Source organism: Vanellus vanellus, assembly GCF_965231255.1.
Source record: "Vanellus vanellus genome assembly, chromosome: 2".
NCBI classification, from domain to species: Eukaryota; Metazoa; Chordata; class Aves; order Charadriiformes; family Charadriidae; genus Vanellus; species Vanellus vanellus.
In genome coordinates, this window is record NC_138906.1 from 36,606,158 (window position 1) to 36,623,393 (window position 17,236).

At 40.6% G+C, this 17,236-nt stretch overlaps 1 protein-coding gene across 1 annotated transcript; it reads left to right on the forward strand.

Moving 5' to 3' along the window:
• Positions 1–970: 970 nt before the first annotated feature.
• Positions 971–17,236, forward strand: GPNMB (glycoprotein nmb; the record flags this gene model as incomplete). The annotated part of the gene is made up of 11 exons (XM_082499382.1): positions 971–1,040; positions 5,938–6,087; positions 6,803–6,946; positions 8,230–8,409; positions 9,506–9,664; positions 10,133–10,441; positions 11,648–11,770; positions 12,512–12,614; positions 13,519–13,724; positions 16,178–16,265; positions 17,083–17,236. 11 exons carry the CDS (start codon positions 971–973, stop codon positions 17,234–17,236), a joined length of 1,686 nt encoding a protein of 561 aa, XP_082355508.1.

Sequence of the window (17,236 nt, forward strand, 5' to 3'; positions counted from 1 at the left end):
AAGCTTGTTCTTTGCTGCAAACAAAAGCAAGAAACTTCACGAGGCTGCCAGGGCTTCAGTTGCTGCACTGCCTGCAAGAGGAACACCTGGGCTGGTGAAGCACCTTGAGCCTGAATTTGAACCACTAAGTGCAGTGTTTGCCAATCTGCCTGTTATTACTCTACTCCTAATGAGCCATTGGTTATACCTCATTATTAGGTTGGGAAGCAAAGTCTATTTTTCCTCTGTCTCTGCACACCATGAAGTATATACGATTAAGTACTTGCCTGTGTGTAGGTCACCCAAGTTGTGAGCTAGATGTTGACTGGCCATCACTGCATATGGTCTGTGATTGCACCTCTAACCATGGGCACATCATATTGTGCAACCGTGGTCGGACGGTACACGCATGTGCCCTCTAAATGTTTAAATAACGTTTTCCTTAACAATCAACTCTGATCAGGAGCCAACTCCAGGGATGTGTTAGAATTGGCCAGTCTCCATTTAGTTTACAGCAGTTGCCCAGCATGTTGGGAGAGACACATGGTTAAGCAGTGATGGGTCCATCAAATGCAGTGAGCTGTTGCAGTAGCACTTGCAAATCAGGCTGGGGCAAGAGTTAATTTGGATCTCTGGAAATAAATGTTCCTAATTTAAAAACAAATTAAGTACAAAAATTGATCATAGTGCAAAACTAGTATAAAAATGCCTGCGAGGTAAATGGTGTGGCTCTAAACAGGTCTCTCAGAAATCCCAGGGAAAGCTGAAAGCAAAGGGAGTGAGTCATAAGCACATGAGCTGAAAGAAGCTGAAGACAAAATCATGCATCTCTGCTTAATTCCATCACATGATGAGTCCTGGGGCCCTTCATTTAATTGGAGAGCAGAGCAGCGGAGAAACTTCATTCTCACTTCTCAGTGGGGACCGGAGGAGTTACCGTGCGCAGGCACCGGGCACTCTCTGCTCCTCTGCACGGAGGGTCTCCAGCACCATGAGTGGTGTTCACCGCCACCTCGGATTCCTGCTCCTGGCCGAAGCGGTGCTTTGTGCTGCCGCCACACGTGAGTGCTTCCTTCACCCCCTCCTCTCTCCCTGCTGCCGCGGGTTCAACATCCTGAGCCAGTGCAGTAAAAACAGCTGCTCGTTGCATGAAGTTGCTGAAGCTGTACTGGGGAACTGGTAGGCAACAGCTTGCTCTACCTCAGGGCTGCCTGGCTCTGGGTAGAAATGTCACCTGAGCTGGAGAAATACGCCAAGGGCTGTTCAGTTACCTATTTCCTGCGCTCCACAGATACATAGAGCTGACCGGGGCTAAGCCTTGGCTCATTTTGACAAATTCCTAACAGCATTTCCCCAGCTCAAGCACGGCTAAAAAGGCAGACGCAGAATGGACTTCTCCCAGTTTGCTCAGCTCAGCTGTGGCTGGGAGAGGCCGGGTCAGAGGCAGCGCTCCCTGCCGGGACACCCAGACCTGTGGACCCCCAACCTTAGGGAGCTCAGTCAAGGAATTAGATCTTCAAGCCACGGTAGGCAAGCACTGGGCTGGTCCTCTGCTGCCTTCCAGGCTCCCAGCTTGGCTCAAGTCTTAGGTTGACTCCCTAAGCTCGGGGCTGGGAACCCAGAAACGGGATTTTAGGCTCAAAATCCAGAATCTACAGTAAGGAAACTGAAGACGTTAAAAGCTGAGGGCTAGCTGAGCATCCATCTAGCCTTGTACCTGTCTCCAGTGGGGAACAGTAATGGATATATAACTGGGCGGTGTATACTGGTATTTACGCAGGACACTTTCCCAGCCTCTGATGATTTATAGCACCAGAACTGCCTCTGTCAGATGCAGAGTCATTGTATTTAACAGTTTTTACTGGACTTTTCTTGCATCTCTTCATGCACTTGGGTTTTGATTGCAACCCGTGCAAATTCTTGGCGCGCACAACATCCTGCCAGCAAGAAATTTCACACCTTAACTGTGCCTTACATGAAGAAATATCTTTTATGCGCTTAGAACCTGCAACCTGCTGGTTTAATTTGATTCTCCTTAACTTTTGCACTTTCAGAAATAGTGACAACTTGCTTCTTCCTCCATGCTCTTCGTGATTCTGGTTTTATATTCTCTTCTGCTACCTCTTCTCCAGGCTCAAGACAGTCTATATAGCTGTTCCTCATATGGAAACAATTCTATCCCTTTGTAACATCCTTGCCACCTTTCTCTGTATTTTTTCAGTTCTCTTATAACCTGCTTGAGCTGCAGAGAACAGAGTAGCATACAGTACCCAAGACACGAACACACATGGAAGTATACAATGCTGTAATGACAGGTTCATCTTCATTCTCCATCTAGCCTTTTCCTAGTTTTTCAACTACCGATGAGCACTGCATTCAAAACTGTAAAGCTACGAGATCTCATTTCCAAGTGGTGATAGCTAGTTTAGAGCCCCTTGTTCTGCAAGTAAAGTTACATTTAACTATGCTGAATTTCCTATAGTTTTATTCTTGAGTCACTGTCATACAGTCCTCTCCTCTGCTACTTTAAGACACTGTCTTCAGCAGATTAAAGAACTTTACTGTTTACCTGTTTTCCAGATTACGAACATTTTAAATTATTTCAACAACTGAGAAAACTGGCCACTTGTCCATAACTTTTGGTTCATATATCCTAACCGATTATTTATTCACGTGAAATCCTTCATTCTTATCCCACAGTAGCTTAGTTCCTTTATGTGCCTTTAGCGAGGGAGCTCATCAAACGCTGTCTGGAAGTCAAGCAGACTGTAACAAGCAGGTTAGCCTTGTTCCCATGCTCTCTGGCTCCCTCAGCAAAACTCAAATATATTTGTGAGGAATGCACTCCTTTTATGGCATATCGTATGAATTGACTGTATCTGCTAATTCTGTTCTTCACTGCTGTTTCTACCAGCTTCTCCAATTTGAGCCTCAAAATTTTTGTAATCCTCCAACTCTTCCCTGGAAGTGTTTTTAAAAACTGTCATCACATTTGCCAACTTTTGTTTCTCAGCCACTGAAGCAAGATGTTACATGCTATGGTTAATAGCTCATTTATTTCACTCTTGAATAACTTCCATACTTTTTGGGCCATCCCATCTAGACAACTTCTTCATTTTGTTGATTTATTCTGTAATATTTTGTTCCAACACTTCATTTTGAGAGAGATTCTCCATCATTGTGGAGAAAAAATTTAGCACAGAAACCTCCCATGCTCCACCTTTGTGAATGAAAATGTAAACTAACACATTTGACTTTTGTGCTATCCCTTTATCTTCCCTGAATGCTTCTTTTGTATCTACATCATCTTTTGGCCCTACAGACTTTCTGGTAAGCTTTCCATTCCTTCTGTATTTGAAAAAAGGATTAACTAGTAGTTTTTATGTTTTAGCAAGTTGTTCCTCAAGTTCTTTTTTTGTCCTGCTTTATTATGTTTCTATATGTAACTTTAGAAAGTTTAAATTCTTCTCTGTCTCCTTAGCTTGGCCATAATGTCAGCCTTTTTACTTCTAATACACTTTTATCCTCTTTAGCTGGGTCATCTTTTTATTGCTGTTGTCCTAACATTGAATTTCATTCTATTTTTCATGGCTAACACACTATCACAGGAAATGCTGAACTTCTTGTCTTTGCTACATTTTTCACCAAAATGTAAACCAGAATGTGAAAGAAGAAAGTCAATCAGAGTATAAGATCTTTTCTCCTATGATCACCTCACCAAAACTACTACAGTAATCATTTCCTTGGAGTGTAATGTTACTCTACTTTGAACAGAATTGCTCTGATTTTGGTTATGACCAACATCTGTTCTTGAGTGTTTTTCATTGTTAAAGAAGAAATGCATTAAAGCTTTTTGTTCCTTTAAATTCAGCAACTGAAAATCTTCAGTTCCAAGTGTTAGAGAAGCTAGTGCTGAAGTCTTTGCTCATCTGAAAAAATGTCTTTGTCTTGTCCTGAAGCTTGTGAAATGTTTTATATTTGATTGGAATAAACAAAGCACATCAGGGAGGCACAGAAATGCCTAAGGAGCTTGTGATTTAGAAGCAGTGACCACAGTTATTACCAAAGCTGGACAAGAAAATTACTTCTGAATTCAAGGATTGTTATTGAAAATTCAAAATTAAAAGCATTTATAAAAATTAGAAGTGTTCCAGCTCTTTTTGATGAATTGAGCATTTGGGAAAAAAACAATGATTGAAATGTTTTGATCTGACAAAATCAAAACATTTTTATTCATTAAATAGTTTTTTGACAAAACGGAAGAGAATGGGGAAAAGAAATTAGGAAAAATCCCTAGCCACTGACTTTCAAATAGGATGACACATTAATTTCTTGACATAAAATGTAATTGAACTTGATAAGCCTTTGTGAAATACTTTTATAGTTACTAATGTGTTTTTTTTCCCTGAGAAAAGTTTCTGAAGGACATTACCCAACTCTTCTTCTGACCAAGACTGAAAACAATACAGCATGTGATACAGGCCATTAAGTAAATACCGGTTATGATGTTATGCTTTGCTCACATCAAAATACATTAAATCTGCAGGAAAGACTTGATTCAAGCAATTTAAGTGAGACTGTGGGGAGTTCCTGTAGGGCAAAAAACTGTGGGAGAATATGCCTCTGAGTGCAAAATCTGTGCTTTCCCTCAAACCTTTCAGTCCTCAAGACTCAAGAGACTGGGGAGAGAGCTACCAGCATCAGTTCAGAGAGACCATTGAGATGGGACTGGCCAAGGGATGTCCTTCTTGCCCAGCAGCAATCTCACTTGGCAATAAAACATCAAGAGAAAGCAGCTCCTGCCTCTTCTTCAGTGCTGTTCCTCTGGTTCTCCCTTGCAGTAAAATTAGGAGTCACATGCCCGTAAAGATCATGCTTAGACTGGCTACACCTGCTGTGTGCCTTTTCCAAAACCCACAGGAATTCCAACACAGTTGGTTACGTTACAGCGCACAGGGCCATTCCTGCCCTCCTTACAGGTCTCTGTATTCTTCTTAAAAACATCCAGCTCTTTGTTGCACTTCGGTATAAACCTCAGAAGCATTCAGCATCAGCTACCTTTAAAATACAGCCACGAAAAGCAGAAGAAATCCTAACTCCCTTGATGTTGTGACACACCCAGCAGTTACCTGATTAACATGACAGAGTTGTTTAAAGCCCCCAGGCTTTAATGGAACTCTGCCTATGAGCCTACTTACGAACATATTTTTATGGCATCCTACAGTGGTTGACATGCTCCTACAGGTTACTTGGATATTTACTTTGCTTTTCATTATGTGTACTTTGTGACAGAAAGGGATCCTAGAAGGCCTGGGAAAAGTTTGAGCCTGTCATTTGTAGTAACATGAGAAGAAAGAGGTTATTAAAATTATTTAGTATCTGAGCCATTTTGGAGTAATAGGCATGAAGCTAATACGTTTTTGTTGTTAGATTATAAACACATTGAATTTACTATTCAGCTCTAAATTTCCTTTTCTGGAAATACCAGCTTCTGTTACAATTGGTTCCACCCCTCCCACCCAAACCACCAACTAACTCACCAAAGAAGCTTCACTGGGTCAAAATTAATTCCTGGCATAACTCCCTCTGGAGCACAACTCAGACACAGAGCTAATTTATCCTGTCAGCCTTTTACTCACAGATTTATTACCAGGCAAGCACAAAGCAGTCAGCAATCAAGCAACCTCTGTACGACCAGCCTGTTTGTTGCAGGGTTATGTCCACGCATACGTAGAAAAATGTCAGTCTGTCAGTGGTAGAATTATCTTTATGTTGGTTATAGTTGATGTAACTGTTTATAGCTGCGATGATAAAACTCCATAACTTTGTACTGGTGAAGAGTTTTCTATTCAGTACAAGAATATAGTCGTATTAAGAAGGCTGTTCAGCACCAGAGCAACGTCTTTATAGGGTGGAAGGGAAAATGCTATTACATCGCACATTTGTTTTTCTCTCCAGGGTTTCAAGATGTGCTGAGCCATGGAAGAACTTCTCCTGTCACATCCTACAAGAAGCTACAAGGCTGGTCTAGTGATCAAAATAAATGGAATGAAAAGCTTTATCCTGTCTGGGAAGAAGGAGATCCCAGGTGGAAGGACTGCTGGAAAGGTAACCGCACATATGTAACCCAAAGACACTGAGAAAATTGGCCAAAAAATCCACCTCATTGCAGTGTGCAGGTGCTATAGTGCTTTTTCTTAGGTGCAATATCCACCACTCCTGCAATGAATAGCAAATTAGGGATGATTGGCTTTGATACCATTCTCACTACATTGTCTGAGAGAGCAGAAAAGTGAGTTTTTACAGTAAATGCTTTCCCATGACTCATAGTCTCAGACATTAATACTTGTTAAGAAGTATTGATGGCCAGGGCTCTAGGACAATCCGTTATTTGAAACATGCCCTAGAAGACAGGTAGCTTCAACTGCTACCTCAGTTGGGCATTGTGGACTTCAGTTTGACAACTTCAGTGAAGATCCTGTTTATTATCACCTGGTCTGAGCTGAGGTTTAAAGGCTGTATCCCTGGGGAGAAACAAAAATATTCTCCTTTGGAATATATTGACCCCCATGGGAAAAACAAAACAAAACAAAACATATTCTTAGAAGAATATTCTAAGAAGAAAATGAATGACAGACCAGTAGTGATGCAGCAGCACATGATTATTCTAAGCTGGGGTTTTGATAAGAGTCTGAGTGACTTCGAAGCACAAACCCCCTTGGAAACAGAGGAATCAATAAGGCATTTCTAATGTAAATAGTGCACAGTTGGAGGTAGCTGATGCATCCTTTACTGCAGTGAAGACCAATTTTCATTTCTACAGGCGGAAGGGTGACAGCCAAATTGGACACTGATAGCCCAGCACTGGTAGGATCCAACGTGACCTTTGTTGTGACTCTCCAGTTTCCCAAGTGCCAGAAAGAAGATAGCGATGGCAACATAATATACGAGAGGAACTGTACCCAGGGTAGGTAACAGCAATCTCCCTGTGCTATACACACACGTCTGACTATGGCGCTGGTGTGAACATGTCATGAATCTTTGAAAACATCATAAGCGCATCCTATGAACAACAGCCATGTTGCTTTTAATTGATAACTATGCTCATGTGTAACCTGTGCCACACCAGTTTCTTTCCTCAGAAGATCACTGTGGCATTTTTACTGTTTTGCAGCCGCTATATATAATGACCACGTAATATAAGATTTGTCTTCGCTATAAAACTGCCTCCCCTAAAACAGTGATGTTAATTTGGCTTCCTAACAAAACTGTTACTGCTTTTCAGCTCAGTCACAAGGTTGCAAAGTCACACTGTTTTCTTCCAAATTTAAAAAGCTGCCAATTTATATAATTGAGATTTTTTTCAGTTAGAAATTGTAGAACTCACTAACCACCATCTGCATCTTGAAAAACCCTCGAGAAAGAGTAAATCTCACATTCCCGCATTTTAATAACCAAAAACAAACAAGAAAATAAATCATTTAAAAATCAAGCTTATTTACTGTTACATGGAACAAAAAACCTATCATAATTCCAATGTTTGAAGCTGCTGAATCTAGAGTGAAACAGGCTGTTGTACCTTTTTTCCTCTGAATTCATAAATGTTCAACAAATTTTTTTACTGATCAAAGCAATTTTCCTTTCAAGGCATATCCGCAAATTTTTTGTCAGTCTGAGTTCTACTTTTTGACTGTCTAATGTTGTGTTAACTGCTGATATCCATTCTCTACTTAACATCTGTTGTGCTGTTTAGGGAAGGAAACTGTCTTTTCATATAATTCAGAAAGGAACTGAAATTCATGTTGAAGTTATTTAAAGGTGCCATAGAAAACTTTTCTGACAAAACAAAGCACTTGCCTGCAGTGCTTTCACGGCTGCTATTTCTACTTAAAATTTTAGATTCTGCTTGCCAATTGTTCAGGTAGCCCCACTAACTCCAGTGATACTGTAGCAACCTGCATAGTCGACAGCAAGTTCTGCGTAAGCAATTTTAAATTGCATCTGGTTCATAAGACAGTAAAATTTTTTTAAGCTTCTAAATAAATCAATCCCAAGCCAGAACAATTTGGTGTTTACATTGAAAACCAAACAAAGCACAATCTTAGAAAAACCTGTCAATCTAAAAATACCCCACTTTTAACCTGCTGTTTAAGTGCAATAGCTGCTGTAATCTGGGGTGTCTGCCTCCTGTTTCCTGACTTTCTGCACATTTCTCACTTGACTGGGAACATGTCCTGTTTCTACACTTAGACCCTCCAGCTTCCCAGGATCAGCAAGTCTATGTCTACAACTGGACTGAATGGATCGACAGCTGTGGCTGGGAAAACTGCACAAGCAACCACAGCCATAACGTATTCCCAGATGGGAGACCTTTCCCTCATTATCCTGGCTGGAGGAGAAGGAATTTTGTCTACGTGTTTCACACGTTTGGTTAGTATTGCAACACATCCTCTGGTTTGGCTGACGCTGCAAAGCTTATATTCACTCTGTACACAAGCTTATTTGTTAAGTATGTTTTAATAAAAGTCCTTTAAAAAGGATTCCACTCTCTTGAGTGGAGATCCCAAATTCATTCCCCGCTTTCCAGAGCAGCCATCAGCTGCTTGGTCTGGAAATCAGGGATTACCAGGAGACTCTCTTTAAATCTGCATTCACAGTACTACCACTGAAGAAATTCCTTTCAGTAGTACTCAAGATCCTTTTCTAGGGAAACAGAGTGTCCGAGCAGGTCAGTCAGATGATTTGTTGACCGCTCACTGCCACTTCAGATTCTTAAATTTAAGAGAGACCACAGCGCTGTATATCTTCAGATCAGTTTAACAGTGCAGCACTTCTTGCCTCTGGGGATGTGAAAACTGCCACTGACTGCGTGGTACCGATCTGGTCACAGATGCTGATTTTCAGCAGTTTTCACCTCCTGGGTATGTAACGGTTGGGCTATTGCTGACATTGTCTACGTACTAAGTCTTAGTATCCTAAGTTAGCTCGGCTAAATCAGTATTATCATCACTATCAGCCTGAGCAATAATAATAATAATGCGCCAAATTTTAGGTAGAGGTTATTTACCTACCTCATTCAGCTGTTACGAAGACAAATAAGCAAATATATACAAAGGGCTCTAGGGTATGAAGCAAGAGGTGGTATGTCTTCTTGCTACACTGAAAGCATACAAGCACAAGATCACTTAAAATGCCTAAGAGGTAACACCATCCGCTACATAATCCTAATGAATTAATGTAATGTAATTGCTTTGGAAAGATGTAGATGCCCAAGCAAATTTTTCTTAGATTAGAGAAATTTGGGACATCTTTCTGACGCCTTCGAAAAAACACAGAAATAATGTGAGTAAACACATTGTAAAAGTTTTCAGTCCTCCAAAAACACTTGCCAGGTAACTGAAAGACAATTCTAAACTATTCATTTTGATTTAGACAATCCAAGATCCACAGAGGTACAGCTTCTCTTAAAACAACTCGTAGCTAGGCTGAAGGGCAAAACATATTGTAAGTTCATGTTCTGTTTCAGGTCAGTACTACCAAACAACTGGAAGATCTTCAGCAGTGTTTTCAGTCAATACGGCAAATATCACTCTGGGCAAACACGTGATGGCGGTATCCATTTACAGGAGAGGGCACTCGGCATACGTTCCAATTGCAAGAGCAAGTGCCGTTTACGTTGTAACAGGTGAGCGTGCTGGAATAAACTGTAATAAAATACTGGGGGGTATTTGTTGTTTAGTGTTAAAAGAATTCAGCACAAGCATCACCTGGCACAAAAAGAAGGCATTGGTCTGAGAAAGGTTTTTTAATATGAATTGGAATCTCTGGTAAATTGCCTTGAGTCGTGTAATTTACCTTTGTATCTAGCTAAGTTGTGATACCTCTACTTTGTAATGAAAAATTATCTACAAGAGGAAATGCAGTCTTCCACAGATGTCTGTGATTCCTCATTTGTTCCCATACTTTTCTGGGAAACTGTTTCCTACTGACATTCACTCCTCAGATCAATAACTCAAATTAAAGTAGAAACCCGTGTTAAAGACATTAATGTCCCGCATTCTGGCTGTTGCAGTCCAGGGACTTGGAGCTCTTTGTTGTTTGCAGCCAGGTATGTATGCTTTATTTATTTACTACTTTTTTTTTTCCCCTCCAGACAAAATTCCAATATTTGTGAGTATGTTCCAAAAGCATGACCGCAACATCTCAGACTCCATTTTTATCAAAGACTCACCAATCACATTTGATGTGAAGATCCACGATCCCAGCTACTACCTTAATAATTCTGCCATCTCCTACAAGTGGAACTTTGGAGATGGAAGTGGCTTATTTGTAGTCAGCAGTTCTACGACATCTCACACCTATGCTCTGCAAGGAAACTTCACTCTGAATTTAACTGTTCAAGCCATTATACCTGTACCTTGCAGGCCAGTAACACCCACTGCACCACTGCCCACCTCAGCAGGTAAGAGTTGATCGAACAGCGGTGACATCAGGAGCAGTGGTAAAACTCTAAATTCTGATATTTTAAGTTCATATATTTAGAAATTTTACTGTCATCAATGAAAGAGCTGCAAGGCTCTGCAAACCCTCTATGAATTGGTTTAGAGACAGAATCAAAAAGCATAAATTCTTCTATGATTCTGTAGTAGGCATCACTTAAACACTGAACACATTATACATCCAGTTCTACCACCACAGTGACAGCACACAGAGGTCTTCAGGTGGACATGCAGTACATATAAATTTGATTTTATACCCTCTACCATGTCAGGTCAAGTGGTTTTAGTCTTGCCTACTCATGGTCATCTTCTGAGGCAAGATGTAAATTTTAAGTGAGAAAAAGGTGTTTCAGAACACTTTTATAGCCAGTTCCTTTCTGATTTGCATTAACTTCCACCCCAAATTAAATGAGATTGGATTGAACTAGAAAAAACTTAAATTATATTCCAAAATACGGGATTGCCACATGGCATTAACCCAGAATGGCTTTTCCACTTTAAGTTTAGGTACTATCATATTTCAGAATAACTTTCATTATGTTCAGCATTGGTTTATCATCTCAGAGGGTTTTAAGCTTTGCAAAAGGCCTGCAGTTTCAGCCTTCGTAGTCATAATACTGCTACTATTAAATTGTAAATGCAGCTATATTTTTCAAATTTCAGAATTTTAATATGCGCTTTTACCAAAATATTGAGTGGGAATGAAAAATTAAAGGAAATATATAATTTTCACCACTTCCCTTCTTCATTTTTCCACTAGCTGTAATGTAGAGCAATGGGAAAATACCTGCTTTTAAAGAGAGCATTTTAAGCCTTTTATTTGCCTTTGGATTTCTTCTATAATCGAATTGGGAATTTTAAGTAAGTGTTTAATTATATCAAACCTTGCAGTCTCACTTTTATTTCACAGAGATGGGTCACCAGCAAGGTGGCTTTTAGAGCGAGGTGACCCAGACCGCTCCGGAGTTCTACAGCTGGGCATGTGTGTTTTCTTTAAGGCTTATTACCATGATCCTGTATAGATACGTACATGACTGCACAGCTGCAAACCAAAGTCACTAATGACCTATATAACAAATGCATTTGAAACATATGGCCATGTTCAGAATACCTCTAAACAGAACTTGTTCTAAAGCTGCATATCTGTTCTTTCTCCCTCAACTCAACAGTAACGACCGGAGCATCTTCCAATTCAGACTTTTCTACCACTGTCGAGTCAATGGAAGATAATCCTGATGGAGGTTGTCATATTTACAGAGATGGATACTATAGAACTGGTATCTCTATTGTAGGTAAGAATGCGGGTCAACACCTGAACCGAGGAACGGGGCTAATGATGTACAACAATGTTTGGTAGAGAGAACTTTTATTTAGGCTGCCTTTCATTAAATATGTGAGACCCACAATAAGATCTTCTCTTGAACCTAGCTGACATTTTTAAAGATTAATGTACAGACAGCTAACTGGCTGACTTTGGTTTCTTTATGTGCTCTGTCAGGACCTAGCGGCAGAGGTTATGGTCCCTTGGTTTCAGACCCTTGAGGCTGGGCCTTGGTCTGGGTGTCTGCTGATGGCTGCCCCATGCTACATGTGGTGTTTCCAGATACTTGGGCTAGGAAATGGCTGTTGGGGATGTGCATCATGTCACCACTTTCTATATCACCAGCTTCCAAACCTGCCACACCTGAAGCATACTGGCCTGGGGGGTGGGGGTGGTATGTATCACGTAAGGTTGAATTGACCTTGGTGCGCACAGAAGTCATAGGTAGTGGGACAGGGAAGTGATTTAGTAATATAAATGAGTAAAAAATAATAATGGGAAAATAAAGCAGAGCAGAAAGGAGCAGCCTCACAGTGAAAGCACTGGAAAATTTCTCAGCTTTCAAACCCTTCAAGAGGACTACTAAGGGAGGGAGGAGGTTATGGAAATCAAAACCTGAACTGAGCATCAGCCAAACACTTGAAGTTCTCTACACACACACACTTCAGACTTTGTCATGTGTCCTACCGTTGACATCTGTTTCCTCTCCCAGAGGGAATCCTTGAGGTAAATATTATTCAGATGACGAGCGTCCAGATGACAGAAAGTCAAGCTGAAAACTCACTGGTTGACTTTGTGGTTACCTGCCAAGGGAGGTAAGCGTGTGAATGAAACTGTCAATCTTCCCTCTTTAAAAATAATTCGGTGCTGGAACGCTGTCTGCACTTAGATGCAGCTGCACGAACAAAAGTTGGGAACTGCAGCGTTTCTATTTCTGAACTGGAACTAATGATAATGCAAGTCTCATTTGTAAACTGTGTCAACAGAGGTTACAGCCAGGCTCTTAGGATTCAGAACAAATGTCAAGCCTCAGTAAAAATATGAGAACTAGATAGTGGGGAGAAACAATTCTATATTTTCCTGGCCAAGACAAGATTTCAGCACTTACTGTAAAATGGGAAGCAGTCTACTGAAATTGGAAAGAAACCTTTTCTTTTTGGCCATGATTTTTGACACTTAGAGTAAACGGGTGTGTGCAAGCAATTTCTTGGATAGGAAGACATTTCACTAATATTCCTAGATCCTAGAAGGGGATTAGAGTTGAGAGGACTGAGAATACAGGAATCATATTTGTAATGCAACTGGAAAAGAATTAACCTCTCTAAATTAGTGTTTACTTTTTCGGCACACGATAGTACATTTAAGAATCTATGTTCCTTTCTTAATGATGAGTATTAAAGGTAACAGACTTTATAAGCTGATTTGAGGCAGGTAGTTCTGTGATCACCATAAAATGTTAAATGATATGAAAAACAAACAGAAAATTTTATAGATTGTATACATGCATTTTATACAAAATCCACATGTATATCTATATATAAAATGGATAGGTATGTATAAAATAGACGTAACATATTAATAAAACACTCTGAAATCACTATAGTGCCACTGATTTCAGTAAAGAGGCACCAGCATAAAACTGGGGCATCAGTGCAATGTGTCTATGAACTGGGCTAACAGGACTCCACAAATGCAACGTGTTCTCTCTTCCCACCCCAGCCTCCCTACGGACGTCTGCACAGTAGTTTCTGACCCCACGTGCCAGGTGTCCAGGAGTGTGGTATGTGACCCCATCACTGTCACCGATGAATGCTTACTCACCATCAGGAGAGCTTTTGAGGAACCTGGAACATACTGTATAAACATCACCTTGGGGGATGACACAAGCCAAGCCCTTGCCAGTGCGCTGATTTCCGTAAATGGCGGTGAGTCCACACAGAGCAGATGTAGGTCATCTGTAAATAGTTTCTCCCTGTGGTTACATCCCTGCAGGAGGGAAGAGCACAGGAATTTGTATGGGGTTTTTATTATACCCGGAGGCCTCAGCTGAGGCTGCGCCAGCTTGTGTGAGAGTCCACGCAAAGATAAAGAGACGGTGCTTTCCCTATGGGAATTTTAGATGTTAGAACTTGGTTTGATTTATGTTTATGATCCAATGGGTACAGTAATTGTACCCATACCCTACCACAGAATACGAACAGTTCTTAAGCCATCATGTTGGGGTTTTTTTCACAGAATAATTCTGTTGGGCAGAAAAGCAGGTGGGGGACATGTCAGCCAGCCTACTGCACACACAGAGAAATAGGAGAAACAGAGAGGAATTCAGCTCACTTGAGACAGAATCAAAGTCTGCAGCTGAGCTGGCTGCCCTGAGCTCTCTTTGTAGCCCATTGACCTTGACCGGGTTTCTATTTCTACACGAGGACAAGATAAATCATGTTCCGGAAAGATCTGTGTAACATTCATTGACTACAGAGTGTGCCCAGGGTGACTACTTCAGACAGTAGGTTTACCTTCGGTGAGATGAGTATCACTGTGTCTCAGTCATGGTTATCCAAGGAGCCTCTGACAGAACCAGGCATTAAACTCAGTCAGAAGTCTAAATGATCACGCTATCTCTCTGCTCCTACTCCACTGACCTCCTGACCTCCCACTACAATGTCCTAATGACCATTTTGAACTCTTTAATTACTATCAGCCAAACCACTGACCCTTTGCGGTCATTTGCCACAGTATTTTTGGCTGATTTTATTTAACCTAGTTATAAATTTAGCTGTACCTAAATCAGTTCATGATGACTAAGGCACAATGCCTGACCTGTAAGTGCATTCTGGCTCCTAAAGATGAAAATAAGCATGCAGTAGGATTTTTCAAAACTGTATTCACAGAGGCTAACTTTAGCCAAAGGCTGGTCTCCCTAGGTTCCCTCCAGAGGGCACAGCTAAGTTGTACTTTGGGGCATCCACCAAATAATCAAAGCAGAATTAGGATCTAAGAGAGGTTGTTTCTTTGAGTCACTTTCTGGAGGAGCCCATCTAATGTTTGCAAACATTCTTCATGTGCCACAATTTTCCACTCATTTCAAGAGAAGGCAAGTATTTATGAATTTCTGAAAATCCCATAATTTGGTGCCTGAGTATCTGGTGCCTAATCATCTGGCCCTTGAAATTTGGCAGGACTGTGCCTGGGTTACATAGGCATTGCACAAAACATCCACTCTTAACTTGCTTAAACTGCTGTTGAATGGGTTGCAGTCCTGTGATGTAGATGCGTCCCATCAGTATGTGTTGCTTTGCAAACTAGTCCAAGGACCTATCTTATTCATAAAATAAGGTAAATCCCTAAAGTCTCAGCAGAAATATTGTGTAAACTAGGAACGAGGTTGAGCCTTCACAAACAATTTTATCAACAAACAGAAATGAGGCACATGTACCAAGTAAATGGGAAATCCTGATTTGACATCTCGATTTGCATAGACAGCAATTATAAATTAATAACTGGAAATGTAAGCCAACGTACACCTCTAGGTCACTTCATTGTATAAACACTGTTGTTTATATCTGAGGACCAAGAATGTGTCTCAGTGTCAGTACACTCAATAAAGGTATAGCCTGTGGACTGGAAAATTAAGATTTTTAACACAAATTTAAAAAAAAAAAAATTAATGATTTGGCTTCTTCCATCAGATACGATGGAATGAGGAGTAGATATGAATGAAATGGTTGATGGCAAACCAGAAGGCAGAGTTCAACGACAGGCAGAGCCTGAATTTTATTTCCCAGAACAAGCACGTTAAAACAGCAGAGCCCTCAGCTCTTGGATAAGGCAAAGAAGCCTAAGTCCATCAAATTCTTAGCCACACTCTACCATCTTTGCATATGGGACTGCAACAAAAAATAACATTTAAGAAACTCTATTTTTATCCCTTCATCCCCTGGCCATCATCCCTAAGAGAAAGCTGAAGGTTATTCTAACATTAAAGCTTATAAAGAGACTGCATCTCTTATACTCTCAGTGTAAACGTTTTCCCAGCATAGCAATTGGTGAGGAACAAATTAGCCTCACCTCATGGGGTGCCAGCAAGACCCTCCGTTCCTTTCCATGCTAGAAGGGCAGCCATGTGTCTCAGGAGCGTGGCTCATATGAGAAAACTGGCAAAGCCCAACTCACACTCCGGTGGAACCGAGAATTAAACCTATTAGGATGTGAAAGCACCACCTCCTGCCAAAGTCATCAACCTCCAATGCTTAGTATATTAGAAGTATTAAGTGTACTTCAATCCGTACAGCAATCAAGTAAAAATTATATTCTCTTTAGAAAAGCTATTTCACTGTAAAAATGAGGCTAACTTTTAATCAAACTACTTTCTGACCTCTAGGATCATCATCAGGAACAACAGAAGGTGTCTTTATCTTCCTTGGTTTGTTGGCAGTGTTTGCCACCATTGGGGCTTTTGTCCTTTACAAGTAAGTTGCTAGTTTCTAGGACTAAAAAAGTTCAAGGAACTGTCAAAAATATTAGTTTAAATTAACAAAACCAACAAATTTGCAGCAGCTATATTTTTGTTTCTTTTTTATTGTTGTTCACAAATATTCTGGCAAATATTCAAGAAAATTAGATTACTGGCTTAAGCCACAAAACCATTGGAAAATATGTAAATGTTGAAGACTTTCATAGAAAATTACATTACGTGCTCATAAGCACAAATAGTAATACTAGAAGGCCTGGGAACTGCATGTAAGCAGCAAGCAAACTCAAGCTGCACAATGTGATTTATATATGCAGTAAAACCTAACAAACAGAAATTTGATTTAGCTCTAAAACTCTTACAAGAAGTGTTTGCAAATGACTGACAGATCAGGAATTAATCAACATTCTTCATTAAACAACTGACAAACAAATTCTTTGGGAAAAAGGTGCTGGATGTGCAGGAAAGTAGTTAGCAGAAGCACATGTTACTGCATTATTAGCTTGGACAGTTCTCGTGAAACTTGTGACTGTACCAAGAGCCACGAGTACACGCACACTGCACAGTCAGTGGTGAGAAAGAAACACCTCCGCAGAGCAAGAGTACTCTGCTACACAACAGAGCCTTCTCGTTAACCAGGCTGTAGTCACCACTACTGACCTACGGCTGTTAACCATTAGATGGGATTGAAGAGAGAGGGAGGAGAGAGAATATATGTTATGAATACACGATTAATTCTCTTATGCACTGGTCATGTGCTGAATGTGGACCTTCCTTTGAATGTCTTTCACAAACTAACTGCGCATTCCTTGCAGGAGATACAAGCAATACAAGCCTATTGAGAGAAGCGCGGGACAAGCAGAGAACCAGGAGGGACTAACTGCTTACTTCAGCAATTTCAAAGCAATTTTCTTCCCTAGTAGCACTGAGAGAAATCCTCTGCTGAAAAGCAAACCAGGCATTGTTTAA